The sequence below is a fragment of the Leuresthes tenuis genome, unplaced genomic scaffold, assembly GCF_036924035.1.
Source record: "Leuresthes tenuis unplaced genomic scaffold, fLeuTen1.0.hap1 SCAF_11, whole genome shotgun sequence".
In the NCBI taxonomy this organism is placed as follows: domain Eukaryota; kingdom Metazoa; phylum Chordata; class Actinopteri; order Atheriniformes; family Atherinopsidae; genus Leuresthes; species Leuresthes tenuis.
This window is the reverse complement of record NW_027325365.1, coordinates 17,751,511-17,767,767: the sequence shown is the minus strand read 5'-3', so window position 1 is coordinate 17,767,767 and position 16,257 is coordinate 17,751,511. Positions and strand designations below refer to the sequence as shown.

At 42.1% G+C, this 16,257-nt stretch overlaps 4 protein-coding genes across 5 annotated transcripts; 1 reads left to right on the top strand and 3 right to left on the bottom strand.

Moving 5' to 3' along the window:
- Positions 1 to 325: 325 nt before the first annotated feature.
- phykpl (5-phosphohydroxy-L-lysine phospho-lyase) lies at positions 326 to 4,511 on the top strand. The gene is made up of 12 exons (XM_072395859.1): positions 326 to 564; positions 650 to 768; positions 891 to 1,050; positions 1,130 to 1,204; positions 1,291 to 1,378; positions 1,468 to 1,584; positions 1,716 to 1,798; positions 1,883 to 2,108; positions 2,347 to 2,501; positions 2,826 to 2,915; positions 3,002 to 3,135; positions 3,277 to 4,511. The coding sequence occupies exons 1-12, from the start codon at positions 506 to 508 to the stop codon at positions 3,318 to 3,320; spliced, it is 1,350 nt and encodes a 449-aa protein (XP_072251960.1). The 5' UTR covers positions 326 to 505; the 3' UTR covers positions 3,321 to 4,511.
- Positions 4,162 to 7,859, bottom strand: hnrnpaba (heterogeneous nuclear ribonucleoprotein A/Ba). Of its 2 annotated transcripts, XM_072395861.1 has the most exons (9): positions 7,789 to 7,859; positions 7,083 to 7,306; positions 6,479 to 6,647; positions 6,217 to 6,375; positions 5,993 to 6,124; positions 5,813 to 5,903; positions 5,552 to 5,707; positions 5,357 to 5,442; positions 4,162 to 4,916 (listed from the first exon to the last, which is right to left on the bottom strand). In XM_072395861.1, exons 2-8 carry the CDS (start codon positions 7,289 to 7,291, stop codon positions 5,372 to 5,374), a joined length of 987 nt encoding a protein of 328 aa, XP_072251962.1. In that variant the 5' UTR covers positions 7,292 to 7,306; positions 7,789 to 7,859; the 3' UTR covers positions 4,162 to 4,916; positions 5,357 to 5,371. The 2 variants fall into 2 exon arrangements, with proteins under 2 accessions (XP_072251962.1, XP_072251961.1); XM_072395860.1 differs by having other exon boundaries at positions 4,162 to 5,442.
- Positions 7,860 to 9,069: 1,210 nt separating this feature from the next.
- Positions 9,070 to 12,024, bottom strand: nme5 (NME/NM23 family member 5). The gene is made up of 5 exons (XM_072395858.1): positions 11,506 to 12,024; positions 10,129 to 10,334; positions 9,501 to 9,601; positions 9,287 to 9,405; positions 9,070 to 9,189 (listed from the first exon to the last, which is right to left on the bottom strand). The coding sequence occupies exons 1-5, from the start codon at positions 11,629 to 11,631 to the stop codon at positions 9,106 to 9,108; spliced, it is 636 nt and encodes a 211-aa protein (XP_072251959.1). The 5' UTR covers positions 11,632 to 12,024; the 3' UTR covers positions 9,070 to 9,105.
- Positions 12,025 to 12,125: 101 nt separating this feature from the next.
- rack1 (receptor for activated C kinase 1) lies at positions 12,126 to 15,807 on the bottom strand. The gene is made up of 8 exons (XM_072395857.1): positions 15,587 to 15,807; positions 14,947 to 15,118; positions 13,800 to 13,947; positions 13,498 to 13,593; positions 13,201 to 13,311; positions 12,783 to 12,923; positions 12,462 to 12,572; positions 12,126 to 12,240 (listed from the first exon to the last, which is right to left on the bottom strand). The coding sequence occupies exons 1-8, from the start codon at positions 15,693 to 15,695 to the stop codon at positions 12,175 to 12,177; spliced, it is 954 nt and encodes a 317-aa protein (XP_072251958.1). The 5' UTR covers positions 15,696 to 15,807; the 3' UTR covers positions 12,126 to 12,174.
- Positions 15,808 to 16,257: the final 450 nt, after the last annotated feature.

The window sequence follows — 16,257 nt, the reverse complement described above, 5'->3', positions numbered from 1 at the left end:
AACTTATCAGTTATAGAAAACAACAACAAAAAATATATATAGCACACACTTTTTAATTATAATGTTAATCGATGTGCTCGTAGCTTTACATTTACATGGAGTGACACAAGTTTGACTTATTTTACTTGTCTCTGTCCCCGTTACAGTCAGAGAGTTGGGCCGTTCTAAATAAAGCTACAGAAATTTACAAACTAACTAAAGCTGTCAACGTTAACGTTTTGTTATATATGCATATATTAAATAGTAATTAAACAGATAGATAATTACATTTATTTGGCGACATTACAACATTACAAATGGCTAACAGTGAGTGAACGTAAAATCTGCTGTTAACGCATGCGTGGTAAATCTTTTCACTTAGCTAAACAGTGGACTTGCTGAAAGAGTTAGCTATATAGTTTTATTTAACGTTATCAGCAGCTGGTTTTGCGTTGCTCGTTGATTTTTGCTTTTGCAGTCTTTGGTTTGCATGACACAGCGACATAGAGAGACTCTCAAGGGCTAAATGGCAGAACAAAAACTAAGGAAAGAAGACACTTTGGCTATGAGACATAGGTTAATCGGGTATGTATTGTATTTTCTTCATGGCAATTAATGTATGGTTTAAGCACAACACGTTGCTGACACGTATTCGTTCTTTTGATTACAGTCAGTCGTGTAGGCTGTTTTATTCAGATGACCCTGTTAAAATAGTCAGGGCAAGAGGACAATATCTATTCGATGAAAACGGCAAACGCTATTTGGACTGCATCAGCAACGTCCAACATGGTAAAACATTTGTCTTCTAGTTCATAGTTCATACTTATTGCTTGAGAAAATCATTTTACAGCTCTGCCTCCTGGTGGCAGGAAGCTATAAAGCGGTAGTAACCGTAACCATCTTTTCTACAGTGGGTCACTGTCACCCTGCCGTAACGAAGGCTGCGACGGCACAAATGGACGTCCTGAACGCAAATTCACGATTTCTGCATGACAACATTGTCCTGTATGCCGACCGCCTGGCTGCCACCCTGCCTGAGAAACTGTGTGTCTTTTATTTTGTTAACTCCGGGTAAGAGATGCACCCACAGTCACACAGGATGGTATCCTGAAGTATCTTTCCAGTGACTGCATATCTACTTCACTGACAGTTCAGAGGCCAACGACCTTGCCCTACGCTTGGCCCAACAGTACACCCAACAGGAAGATGTCATAGTGCTTGACCAGTAAGTATTTAGTTTTAGAGCGGCGCTTTTACACTCTGACAGTCCCCTTGCATTTCAGTTATGAATTAACCCTCCTTCCGCACCAGTGCGTACCATGGACATCTGATGTCCCTCATCGACATTAGTCCTTACAAGTTCCGGAAACTGGCGGGACAGAAAGAATGGGTTCATGTGGTGTGTACGCCTACAAAACTGTTAAAACGTAAAATGCAAACCAACAATGGATTCCTGCTCATCTGAAAGCTTGCGTTTCATCCTCCCAGGCACCTTTACCGGACACCTACAGAGGCATATACGGAAGGGATCACCCCAACCCAGGCCAAGCATACGCCGACACAGTAAAAGACTTGATAGAGGAGATCCACAGGAAGGGTCGCAAGGTACACTTTAACATAGCTCTGTGCACCCTCCATGAAATAATTGGCCTTCAGCTACATACACTGCAGGCTGTAATGAAACACAGCCAATGCTTGACATTGACGTTGTCTATTTATTGCTGCTTTCCCCAAAGATCTCTGCCTTCTTTGCCGAGTCATTGCCAAGCGTTGGAGGACAAATCATCTTGCCACAAGGATACTCCACTAAAGTTGCTGAGTGAGTAATGATTCAGTTCTCCAGTTGTTTCTGCCTCATGCGCTGCAACGGTGACATGGTGCGTCTCCCTCATACTCTCCACAGATACGTGCGCTCTGCTGGCGGAGTGTTCGTGGCAGATGAGGTGCAGACTGGTTTTGGGCGTGTTGGGAGTCATTTCTGGGCTTTCCAGCTTCAGGGAGGGGGATTCTGTCCAGACATTATGACCATGGGCAAGCCAATGGGCAACGGGCATCCCCTGGCATGTGTGGTAACTACTGTGGAGATAGCCGGAGCCTTCACAGCTAACGGAGTGGAATACTTCAACACGGTGAGTATACTAGTACTAGGACTACTGACCAGTGAGGTCTATTCCTTCATAGAAAATCAGTTTGGCATTTTCTTAGACATTTTTTATTAACCAAACTTTATTTTCCAAATAGATTTAGCTCAGATTTATCAAGTAAATCATGTTGATCATAGAGAAAAAGTGATTTGTTCACCCTTTGCTATTATTCTACTATACAAGCATTCATATTATGATACAATTTCTCTCCAACTAAATACAGTTTGGAGGGAATCCTGTGTCTTGTGCAATTGGCCTGGCAGTGCTCGATGTGATAGAGGAGGAGGACCTCAGAGGAAACTCCATAAGGGTGGGAGCATATCTTAAAGATTCGCTCGCAAAACTCCAAGCAAGACATGAAATAGTTGGAGATGTCAGGTAAGAATGTCCCTTCTACTGAACTCAGGCTGTTCAGTTGTCAAGTGTCAATTGGACTCTGGTAATAAAAAAATAAAAAAATATTTAAAAAACATACTTTTACAAATTGTAGTAACTTTTACGAGCAGTTAACAGGTTGTAACTGTAATTTTGAGCTCCAGTCCGAAGTGTTTCCAGTCAGCAGAGCACAGAGGTGTCACAGATTATCTGCGTACACGCCGGAGTGTTCTACATAATGGACGTTTTTTTTCTCTCTCACTTTAACCAGTGAAAAGATGTATTTAAATGCGGTACAATTTATTTATTTATTTTCTGAATCTGCAGAGGTGTTGGACTGTTCGTGGGGCTTGAGCTGGTTACAGACAGAGAGAAGAAGACTCCCGCCACTAAAGCGGCAGCACGGGTGGTGAAGAAGTGAGATTACAGTGCGAGACAGTAGCTAACGGTTACAGAGCCACACACTTCATGTCACATTCATTCGGATGTCGTCTTTGAAATAGGCTGAAGGAGGAGGACCGAATCTGTGTCAGCACCGATGGCCCCTGGGAGAACGTGGTGAAGTTTAAGCCTCCCATGTGCTTCAGCACGGAGGACGCAGAACTGGTAGTTCGGTGTATCGACCGCATCCTCACAGGTCGCTGACACAAATTTTGCGCCATTTTGAAACAACAGATGCAAATATATAAATGTGTATTCCGTTTGCTTGACACGTCATACGAGTCAGATTCTGACAGGAAGAAAGATGCCTAATGATTCATTCAATTTCTCCTCACAGAAATGAAAACCAGTGACCTCAAACTGGAAAATGAAGACATCTAAAGGTTTGTTAAACCTGTAAAAAACCTTTAATTGCATCAAACATTGTCAGGTGGTCACATTCATAAAGTTCAGAGGTAGAGAAATTAATATCCGTTTGAGGCTGCAGCAGATCACACAGCTTCCCTTGGCTGAACACTGACCACTGTGGGGATTCAGCTGGTTCTTTTGAGATGGAGGACAAGTCAGAATAACAAACTATGATCACACACCATCAGTCGAGCGTGATGAAGATGGATTCTAAAGGCTCGCCGCTTCAAGTCATCAGGAGCCGCCTTGTCATTGTAAATGATTTGTTGCAGGTGTTCAGCACCAATTCATGGCGTCAATTTGGATGAAGAAGAAGATGCCATCACCTCTGACGGCTCCCAGCTTACTGGAAGTAAATATATACTCGACGCCAGCTGAAGCGCACCGTTTACACCCGAGATGACAATGCACCAGAAGATAATGATGCGACACTAAAATGCACAACTTTTTGAAAAGGGCATCAATAAAAAGATAACTTCTTTTTACCCACAGCAGTCGTACTTTAAATAAGCAGCCTCAACTTAACACTGATCCACACAGTAGGTTTGAGTTAAATCACTTACCAGACCACTATCTTTAACTCATGGACACATTCACAAAAAATAAATTTGCTCAAGTATTGCAGTTTCACATTTAGTGGGGTGGGTATTAACACTCAGCCAGTTATCCTGCAGGTAGTGAGGCCCTCTCCCACAGCTTCCCAAAGAGGCATCCGTGGAGATGTTAACATTACTTGAGACAAAACAAGCAAGCCATTTTACAGTGCAAAACATTTAACATTAACTTTACAAATAATAACAAAAAGATCCGTGTGTAATATAAACCAAAAGTTTATTTCTATCAATTTGCCCAAGACACTAGAGGAATGAGTTTCCAGTGACAGAGGGATTACCCTCTTACATTAACAGGCTTGCGTTCAGTTGAATAACACTAGTAAAGCCACTTAAAATTGCAGACATGATGGGGAAAGAACCTCCTTAAAAGACAAAAAAAAAAAGAAAAGAAAAAAGGATGCTGGTTGTGTTCATCTACAAGGCCATTTGCAATATTTACTTGACACACTGACAAAGAACCCTTTGATTAGTTTAAATCCCTTATTTCACCTCACCCCACATCTGAAGCCATGCAAATTGCATCCAACACTCAGCATGGGAGAACTAAAACCAAATAAATCTACAAACATCGAATGAAAAAGAAAGGAAAACAAACAAAAAAAAAAAAACCCAAAGAAATAAAAAGCAACATTGTTTTATGTGGGAGCTTTAAAAGCTCTTGCTCCTGTTTATCTGTAAATCCAGTAGACATGTAAAAATACAACCATACAATACATTAGATTCAAAAAAGGTACCAAAAAGTACAGTAAAAATAACACTTCCATCACTGGAAATGTAAATGGACACAAAACAATATAAAATAAAAAGTGGAAAAGTGACATTTGCTTCCCCAGTTCCTCACTTGATCTGTACAAATGGAGCATGAGTCCAAATTTCTGCCAACTCCAAAGGAAAAGCCAGAGTCCATGTTCGCTGTGGTCAGACCATGGATCTCTTTTTCTTATTTACTTTAGACCTTAAGAGAAAAACACGGTGCTTTACGTTACTGAGAATAAACCAGATGTGGCATGCAGATACTCAAAGACAGACAGGTGCATGAATGAGTTTGACAAGTCAGTGAATGGACAGACATTTTGGGGGCGGAGGGGGGGGACACGACCGCTAGCTATGACACCTAGCACCCTGGTGAAAGATGAAACGGCCCTCATTCCTGTTTTTCAACATCCACCGACTCATTTCTTACTGATCAAGTAGTCTTCGTCGAGATGCATCTCAAGATGGCTGACAGATGGAATGAATCCATCTTTAATGATCACAGACCCCACATCACGGCCTACCCTAACCCCACCACAATGCTTGAATGGATTTAGAGTAGATGGAGATCTTTGGGGTCAAAAGGCACTAATGGTTACAGCTATGTTCTCATACTACCACGGATGATGCAAGAATGCATACCTGCACTATGTGTGATCAGTATGGCTTGTAGCTACTCTGGTGGCCTCCACGTCTTGGAGTTTTCCCATAGCTTGTATTGCCCTGGTCTGGAGGACAAGAGAAAAAGGGACTGAGTTCTTCTGTACAACAAGGAGGACCAAGAAAATAAAAGTTTCTCTCATTCTGTTTCTCTCCCCGGGGGCACTTATCGCTTACTGTAATCGTAGCCACCCCCATAGCCGTAATAACCAGCAGAGTAGTCATAGTTGCCATAGCCGCCATATCCGTAGCCTTGCTGTCCATAACCGTAGTTCTGGTTGTATCCCTGGTTCCAGTAGTTGTTGTAGCCTTGATTCCAGTTCTGGCCTTGACCTAGAAACAACAGCCGAGATCTTTGTCAACCAGGCAGTTACTATTAAGTCCTATTAAGAGTAGATTACGGTAAAGATTCTGCTGCTATACACAAAAGACGCTCACCTCCACGTCCTCTGCCACGTCCGCCGTATCCACGGGCGCCGTACTGCTGCTGCATGTAGACCTCTTTGGGCTGGGCGATTTTAATTTCACACTGCAAAAGCACAGAGAAAATTACTTTTGCTAAATTCACAAGTCTTATGCTCATGATTGCTTGAAGGCAAATGTGTACGGTCCCTTTACCTTGCTGCCACCAACGGTGTGGTACTTCTTCTCCATAGCCTTCTTGACAGGAGCCTCTTCTTTATATGTAATAAATACAAATCCCCTCCTCTTCTCGGTCTTTGGATCTTGTGGCAGCTCGATGGTCTCAATCTACAAAAGAGGAAAACAAAGTCATGAAGCAGCCAATAGCACTAGAACTGTTTGATTGCTAAATTCAATTAAATATGTACTGATTGCTGTACCTCTCCAAAGGTCCCGAAGTATTCCTGAATGACTTCCTTGGATGTGTCAGGATTAAGGCCCCCCACAAAGATTTTCTTGACTGGTTCCTTCTTCATAGCCATGGCTTTCTTGGGGTCAATCTGTCGGCCATCTAACCTGTGTTCCTTCTGTTCAAGAACCTACGTTAAAAAATTTAAAAAACATACGATTAATTAATTGAAATTAAAATAAAACACCATTTGCAACTTCCTTCACTGCAGGCATGTTGGGAGTCTGGCTCACCTTATCTACACTGGCCGGATCTTTAAAGAGAATGAAGCCAAAGCCTCTTGACCGGCCCGTCTGCTGGTCCATCTTGATGGTGCAGTCTGAAACCTCACCAAATTTTGAGAAGTAATCTTTGAGATCCTTCTTGCTTGTGTCCCAGCTGAGGCCACCAACAAACATTTTCCTAAACACAGAAATGGGAACAGTTAAGCTACAACATGTGGTAGCAGGGGTGTTGCTGGGCAGGAAGGAGGAGGAGGAGGGCGGTGGGGGGTAAATATACACTATGTACACACTGTTCCAGAACATCTGTTGACAGTAACTTATAGGGGACACCCAGTTGTTACTATACCTCCAGGTTGCTTTCAGATCACAATTCAATAAATTAAAAATCTGCACGATGGAGCATTGCGTATATGCATCTAAAACCTTTTTTCTCTCCCCCCTCATCAGAAAATACTGTTAGATGTAATCCCAACTGAAGCGCCCATCCCCCCCTCCACTCTGCACATGGCGCCAACAAAAGGCCGGCTGAACAAAGAAACATGGCAAACGGCTAGTAGGCTTTATAAATTCGTTTATTTAAGAAAATAAATTAATTATAGAATCAAAAACTCACCCAGCATCCTCCTCGCCTTTGCTGGCGTCGATCTGGCCGCCCTCTGTGCCGCCGTTTTGCGAGTTGGTGTCCGCATCGGGCCCTGCAGCCTCTCCGCAGTCGATCTCGGCGCTGCCGTCGTTCTCTTCCTGGCCGGCTCCGTCGAAATCATCGTCCACTTCGTGGCCGTTTTCCGACGTTTCCATATACTGCTGCTCTGTCTCAGACATTTTGCACTAATATACCTAAGAGCACAAGGAAAGCGGGTTGTCAAGCAGCAGCGGTTTTGCAATCCGTCTCACCGTGCGCGCTTCGCCATTTACACAGTGCCAATTCGTACATTTCCCACCATTTTGACCGGCGACATCGCTTCCCATACATTCGCGTACTTGACTGCACCGACAATTGGCAGCAGCGCAACCATTTCCTCGCGTAACACCCGCAACTACCCCTAATCTAAAGTGCAGTGCTGCAGGAGGCAAAGATTAGAAAAGTTGCAGCCATCTGTGACTCACTGATAAAAGCAAGCCTGAACTGAGCAACTCAATTTCGCAGTTACGTAAGTCAGAGGCCGTATTGGCCGAAATTTAGGCCGATTATTTTAAAAAATCGCACATTTACTCAATAGTTATCATAAAGACAATAAAAATGCTCATCGATTCATTATAAATTTGTAACAATCTCTCGGCGAAAAAGGCAGGTTTAATAAATACAGAAAGCTACTTACTGGTCACACAACCGGAGAGCTCTCTTCAAGATGGATTCTCCCACACGACGACAACTCGTGGTTGGTTTTCTAGAACCGGCAGAAAAAAACGACATTTCTGCGGAGAAGCCCTCCGATTGGATCACGTCTGCTGTCAATCACAGCACCGGCCAATTGCTTGCCGGCCTCTTTCTTCTTCCATAAGTTGTTCACGCCCTCGGAACACAGGAAGGAACTCGGTGAACCTTCACTGCCGCTGGAAACTACTCAGAGCTCGGGGGTGTCAGCAGCCGCTCCGTCGTGTTGAGTAATGCTTCAAACTGTCACCCTTGACTCACTATTTTTACACTTCACCCAGAATCTGAAGAAGATGTACTCCAGTGCAGGAGGTTCTTGTGAGAAATACGGACAAACCGAGGTGCTGTCATCAAGCCTGCGGTATGCATGTAAACGTTTAGAGCGAAAAAAACAGCGAGTAGGAAGAGACAGAATAAACCTGTCTCTGTCACCCAGCTCATGGTGATTCTAAGAGCTGAATAAAGACAAATTTTCTTATTTTTCTTGGTTCTTCAGATCTGACAGAATAAATCGAATGCATGATGAGGAACCACTGATTAGGAAATACATGATGTTTTTTTTACAGTTTAGACTGTGGTAGTTTATGACGCAGTTATGCTTCAGTTTTGGATTCAGTTGATATATATATATATATATATATATATATATATAAATTAAAAGATGCACTTTATAGTTTCAACTGTAATGTTTCAGTGTACTAGCTTACAGTATGTAAGCTACTTGGACTGTAAACTCTGCAGGATGAGTTATGAGCTGCATTTGTTCAGTTGTACAAACATCATGTTATTGTTGGAACTGTCGCTGAAATAATCTGTTCACCCACAATACAAGACAGAGTGAATAAAAATCTGAATGCTCATCTGAAGAATTGAAATAATTTACCTTGCAATGAAGTGTCATCATGGGATACTACTGTATGTATAGTATGTAGTACTGTATAGTAGATATTGGGTTTGTGGTGTTCTCCAAAAGGATTAACAGCTGATGAAATAGGTAAACCTAAACCAAAACACGTTATTAAGTATTTCCTCAGCCTTACTTAGTGTTATTGTGTCATCTCAAATGCTGACTATAAGCCAATTTGCTGCTTTATCTGGTAGCTCAAGATGATGTGCTTGCATTTATGTGATGAAGTGGTTTCAAAAAGCAAACAAAACACACACGGGTAGTGTTTGGAATTTATTATATTTAATTATCACAATGAGCATATGAATCGGACAAAAACATTGAAACGCGTCTCTTGGATATTGTGTTTAGCCTTCATCCTTCATCTTCCACAATGAATCCATCACATATTTGAGGCTGGTTGGGATTGTTTTTAATCAGCCAGTCAGCAAGCCAAATCTGCAGAGACCAAAAGAAAAACAAAAAGCCGACAGAAATCAACATGGCAACAAGAATACGCCACAGCCGACGCATCCCATTTCGCATCAGTACTCACACAGGGTTTGGGTGGCTTTTCCTTGCAGAGCTCAGTCAGTCCACGAAGCAGAACTGGATTGACGTATCTGCTCAAGTATTCTTCAGTCGCCTCTTTTGAGGGAAAGGGCTCAATTACAGCTGCAGAGAGAGGTGACGCGGGGCAGAGAACTGTGGGTACTGACAGATCAATCTCTGTATGAACAATAGGATGTGTGAGGCTGCAGATCACTTACAGTTTGGGAACATAAATTTGATCTCCTTAACAGCTGCATGAAACGACTCGCTGCCATGGAGCGCATTTTTCAGTTCAGAAGTGCCGTATTTCGCTCTGAGGCTGAGGGAAAATTCAACTGATTATAGGAGTGCAGACATTTAGGCCCTGCCTCAGGTAAAACTAATACATGAACTCACACTTGTATCCACTCTTACAGGACACGTAAAAAAGAGATTGCTCTTTTTTTCTTTCTCAATCTGACACAATTCCCTCAGGTCTTGATGAAATTTTTGGTGAAAATAACACAGAAACACGGGTCTCTGTCGGGTTGCAGTTGAGCATTTTTAGCTCATTTATTTCTTATGCGAACTAAATAACTAACGATGAGATTTGATGGTAAAGGCAAAACAAAAAAGTAAGAGCAAAACCGTTCTAACTTCCCACTTCTGTGATACAGCGATTATGGCATCTGAGGGCTGGATAACCTTTGTTGAGTTACATTTATTTTATCAGTAAATCTTAACGGCTCTTTGAATGTCACAAGTCAGACCTGCCCAAAAGAACAAGAGTTTTTGCATTTGTAGTGACTTTAGACATCCAAATATATGCTCACACAAGTAATACACTCAACAATATGTAAGACTGACCAATCTGGTTGCATTTCTCTGGCCTTGGCGATGCTGGCAGGCCCTATGATGGACTTCCAGTGTGCAATGGCATTGTCACGAGCCAGCATCAAGGCAACAATTGGGCCGGAGCTCATGAAGGCTGTCAAGCTGGGAAAGAAGAGCTTTCCATACTGGTCTGCGTAGAAGTCGCTGCATTGCTCTGGACTTAGCAGCAGTCTCCGCTTCTGCGGCAGGGAGTAATAATTAGACAGTTCAGAGAAACGTGTGGCGAGAGATGATCTATCAGTAGTCAACGTAGTAGATTTATCTTCCACTTTGTCAAACTACTCTGGATGGGTCACATCATTTCTGTACAGACAAGACAAGGTGGGGTCATATGAGACTTTTCACGCAGCAACTGCTGTACTGGTATGTATCCGTCTTATAACTTATCTTTGAGAGCTGCCACAAATGCACTATTTGCCAATAATATAAAACCTAATAACTTGATTTCAATATGCAGTGTCACAAAAACCCATCATTCTGCTTAAACAGTGGAATGTGCTGTCACTTCATTTCACACTAAAGAATCCTGTGAGTTGAGAAGCATATAAATAACTTTGGCTTTCACCTTTCTTAATTTTCATTATTTGATTACACTTATCAGAAATTATCATTATCTAATGATATCAAATATACACCAGCAACCTGAATTAAAATAATTAATGTTAACTCGACATAGCCTTTAATACTTAGGTTATTTGCTGATTAAAAAAAGAAAAAGGATGAGCAAAGTGCAGTAAGCAGATATATTTAATCTGATCAAAGTTGTGATTTTTGTAGTTTTTTTTGTGGAGCTTTACATTTGTTCCTGATGTACATTACTTCATTGCTCCAAAGGTAGAAAGAGAGCTCACTTTTTTAAGCAGAATTGTTAGATTAACTTGGATTGAAGACATGTTCGGATACAAAGCAACATCTTTGTTCAAACTGGAGCTGTTTTATCCAAATCGTCACTGATGTTAAGCCTCCTCTTTGTAACACTTGATCATTGACACTCGTTCTGAGAAATGTCTTTCATGAAAATAATTAGAAAACATTCAGCTCAACCTGTTGCGAATTTACAAAGTTGAACACTTACTTCAACAAGACAGGTTTTCCATCACATTGATCTCTAATAGAAAACCGGATCAGTAATAGCAAAGCAGCTTTTCTCGTCTTATTTCTTAAATATGGAAATTATATACCCGTCAACCTGTAAATGGAAAGGCCCGGTAATTACATACGCTCATTTCACAATGAAGACCTGACGTAATCGCTTTCCTGAAATAACAGCGCACCTCAAAAACTGAGCATCATCAATCTGTCCATCTTTCTATAAATCATTAACCTCCACGTTAAACATTTAAAACCAACCTGTAGGACAGTGAAGCCCGACCTGAGGATAAGATCCTGGATCTCTTCAGCTTTGTGGACGACGTCTGGCTTAATGATGGCCAATGTTCTTTCAACAAAAATACGACTATGTGAAGTTTGGTCCATCTTTTTCCTCTGTATGCTAACGCTAGCTTAATGAGGCGTCTGTAGTATGCAGCCAAATGTAACGCTGTCTCCCCGTTAGCGTCTAAGTCAACATTAAGAAAATAGCTACCGTAAACATTAATTAATAAAAAGGACACATTTTATATGCTTCAAAATAATAAAAAAAAAAAACAGCAACTAAGTGAGCGTTTAACCCACAGCGTTATGTTCTAAATGTTTCGTTTCGGTTGCTACGTTACCACAACAGGTCTACGGCATGCCAAGTAGGACAAAGGACGCGACTCCGGAAGACCTACATCAAATAATTCATTCTCTCACTGTGAGTGCACATATTCACATTTCAATGATTACATTTTTTTTCTTCCAACCGTTTAACATTAAATAATCTCATCTTTCAATTAAACCCTTCTTGTTGCACAACATGAATTCATCTCTACCTGTATAAACTTAAAACAGAAGCATGAATATCAGCGTTAACACCAAGACGGCACACGTTCTTTTCAAACAGTCTTTTTATTCAAAGTTGCTTCAGCGAGGGGTCCTTTATCGAGTTCCAATAGTGACCTGCCACACTCTGATCAGGTTGTCAGTGTAGCCAGCAAACAGGGTCTGTAGGGAAAGTAGGAAGGACATGAATCAACACCAATTACCCAAAGTATCTATAGTTTGTCCATTATTAATCAATTTTTTTTTCTTTCTATAGTGCCCCTCATATTTGCAGGACTGTCAGCAGAAGACATCAGAGTTAAAAGTGAATGGGTATAATCACCGGGGTTACATCATCAAAACCAGCAAGACTTAAAGATCCTATGGAGCTGAACATTGTGTACCTGTCCATCAGCAGACCAAGCCAGGGAAGTACATTGTGGCGGTTCAGCCTTGCTGTTTGTGCTGATCACTTCCTGTCTCAGCTCATCCACAATGATCTTGCCCTCCAGGTCCTACATGAGGGCAAAACAACAAGTGATTATTAACAAAGGTAGTAAAGCACCAAAGAAATGGTGAGCCAAGCCGATGCACAAAAAAACCCAAAGTGGATTCAGTTGGAGCTCAGAAACAGCCTCTGATATCATCAAATAATACAGTTAGTGTGAAAAGTTTCATCACAGCCCTTTATGCTTCGTTCCGATAAGATGATCATCGTGACTCACCCAGATTTTAATGCTGGGGCCGGTGGCGGCACATAGCCAGTAGCGGTTGGGGCTGAAGCAAAGGGCATTGATGATGTCACCACTGTCCAGGGTGTAGAGATGTTTGCCCTCATTCAGGTCCCACAGCATAGCCTGGCCATCCTAAGATGAAAAGAAATTCTTCAACAACTGCATCCTGGCTCTTTACAGTGAACTCAACGGCCATCGTCATAAATCTTAAGCGAGAACACGATGACCCGTACACATGCAGGTATCACTCAGAAACAGCCTCTATTGTCATCATTCTTTAAAGTCGGATGAATATGAAGTTTTCCATCACTGCTGATGCCTGTAAACTGGGCCTTCCTATGTGTTCACTGATATCACAATGAATGAACTCAGAACATTGTGTGGTAGTCCACAAATTAAAGTATAATACCTTTCCACCAGATGCACACAGAGAGCCATCAGGGGAGACAGTCACTGTGTTCAGGTAGCCGGTGTGGCCAATGTGGTTGGTCTTCAGCTTACAGTTGGCCAGGTTCCACACCTAGGAGGAAGGGACAGCGACCGTTACATCAATGCTGGTGTAGACACAACTATATCAAACTATAACCAAACAATCTTCTCAGTGAGCACGTCAGATAATACGTGCACACATTTTCAAATCCCAGCGCACACACACCACGCGTGACTACATTTCCCCCACTCAGTCTTCAGGTAAAGGAAAACATACCTTGACCATCTTGTCCCAGCCACAGGAGACAATGATGGGGTTGCTGCTATTCGGGGAGAAGCGAACACAAGACACCCACTCAGTGTGGCCTTCATCCTGCAAAACGAAGCACAGAAACTCTAAACGCAAGAATCACACGACCCAACATTAAAAGGTAACTCTGACTAAACAACTGCTGCTGAGAAGACTCAAGCGGCCATTTCATAGCAACACCAGTTAAAAGGTTGCAACCCATCAGAACCTCTACCACTAAAAATAAAGTCCGACTGCTGCCTATAAGGGAGCAGCATCGCTTGGCTCACCTGAATGGTGTATTTGCAGACACCGAGAGTGTTCCACAGCTTGATGGTCTTGTCCCGGGAGCCAGACACAATCTGGCGGTTATCGGCAGAGAAGGCCACGCTCAAAACATCCTTGGTGTGTCCAACAAATTGACGGGTGGTGAGACCACTGGAAAAATGGAGAAACAGTTCCGATTAACAAAACCATGAATCACAGATTTAAAACAAACCTCGATTACATCTATCATGCCAGATCTAACTTCCAAGAACCACTCACTCATTTAAGAGCCACAACTAAAAGAGGACACAATGAAACGGTGCCATTTGAAGTGTTTCCCTGGCTTTATTGATGAATGAAGACACAGAAACAACAGCTAATATCAGAGCGTTCAATTTATACGTCTTCGAAAAATGTTTGCAGATATATTAAGAACGGAAGGCGTGTGGACGTGCATTTTCTAACACGAGTAACTATTTTGCTTCAATCGTCAACCTTTGACAGAAGACATTAGGAACAAAGGTGCGATATCTGTGAGACAGAGCACCCCAAAGTAAGTTAAATAACTGTTGGGTTTGATCACACTGGACCCGTCTATTGTCTGGAGAAAGGCTTAAGACGTAGTATAACTCTGCTATGAGTCATACTTAAGTGCGGCTATACTCAGGATTCATAAAGTGTCATTCTGGCATGAGCTGTTTCAGAGCTGATGCTGCATTCAATGGCAACTTGAAAATTTAAAGCTCAGATAAGGAAAAAGACAAGTAATCCTCTTATAAAAGAGAAACTGAGGTATAGTTTATTTTTAAAAAGCTATTTGGACCTTTTATGTAAAGACTGCTTTAGGTCAATCCAAGCTGTTGTTATTCTTAACCTAATGAAATATAAAAGTGCCTGGCATATTTTAGTCTGCTTCTATTTTAGGGAATATGCAAGTACTGACACGTTTGTTTTAAACACAAAGTAACAACACAAACCTAGAGAAGTCTTTTTACCTCTCTGGGTATATAAAACTTGTGGAGGTGAAAAAAAAAAACAGATTTTGAGCTCAAATGTCCCACCGTATGCATCATCTAGATTAAGCTTGGGGAGAACGCCTACAGCATTTCTGGAGCTCCTCATAAACTAACTATCCAGAACTTAAAAGATAAATCCACCCTCTGCACTTACGTGGTGAGGTCCCACAGCCTGAGGGTCCCATCCCAGGCACCTGACAGGGCAAACTGTCCATCTGAGGAGATGACAACATCACTTACAAAGTGAGAGTGGCCCTTCAGGGAGCGCTGGGGGATGCCATAGTTGGTCTCATCACGGGTCAGCTTCCACATAATGATGGACTTATCTGGGAAAAGGAATGAATAAAGAAAATACGACACAAGAGCCAGTTTAAAGAGCAGGTGGGGTACATTAGCATGTGATGCTAGCACTAAGCTAAGGGATTTCTGATTAGGACTGTCAAATACTTGACCGGAAGCTCCAAATTTCAAGGTTTACGAATGATTTTTTTTTACCAACTACACACACGAATACATGTAGGTAACCACTATCACGTGTCTCAAGTACTTGCAGGTAACTTTCATTAACGGATGACGCCAGATAGCACAAGCTTAACTAACCTGGATCTGACCTTAACAGTTACTCATGAGGAGTGGAAACACTGGATTAGAGATTATATGGTTGGTTATATTGTGGAATTGGCCTGCGACACTCAAGACAGCGTCGTGGTTTGTCTAAAATTACAGCAGGCGAGAAGCTAGCTACTCAATGCTAACTCTAGCCATGTTGGCGGAGCCGGCGGGGGAAGCCTCACCTCGGGACGCCGACAGAATCATGTCGGGGTACTGGGGTGTAGTGGCGATCTGGGTGACCCATCCACTGTGCCCCTTCAGGGTCCCCCTAACTGTCATCTGCTCGGTCATTTTGGCGAGGTTCGGTGGTGCCTTTTACAAGGATGGATTCGGATTTTTCAGAGGTCCGGGCAAACCTAGGTCCTCATCGCATCTAGGCACAGAGGAAAAGGAAGTTCGGCCCCGGATGCAAAAACTAAGAGGGGTGAGAAGCCCGCAGAGGATTGTGGGATATGTAGACTTAAGTCACTTTCATCGTGCCGCAGAAAGAAAATCTGCGTGGTGCATTTGATTGATAACACTGTCATTTTTGTCAAATATGGTAGGCTTCTTTTAGGTTTACAAGTCAAATGCTCAACGAGCAACGAAACCTGTGATTTTATAAGGGGCATAAGAAAGTGTAGAAATACAAATGCATTGCCAGTAACTACAGTAATATGACCTGGAGAAATAATTTCAAACAGAAAATATAAAGTCATCCAAAAGTACTCACTTTATATTACATTTATTTATATTCTAAATAATTATACTTCCATCTATTCATTTTCAATGCCACTTCATCCTGTTGAGAGTCATGGGTGGCTGAGGCCTGTGACTGTAAACACTGGGCAAGAGGCAGGGTACATCTATTGTA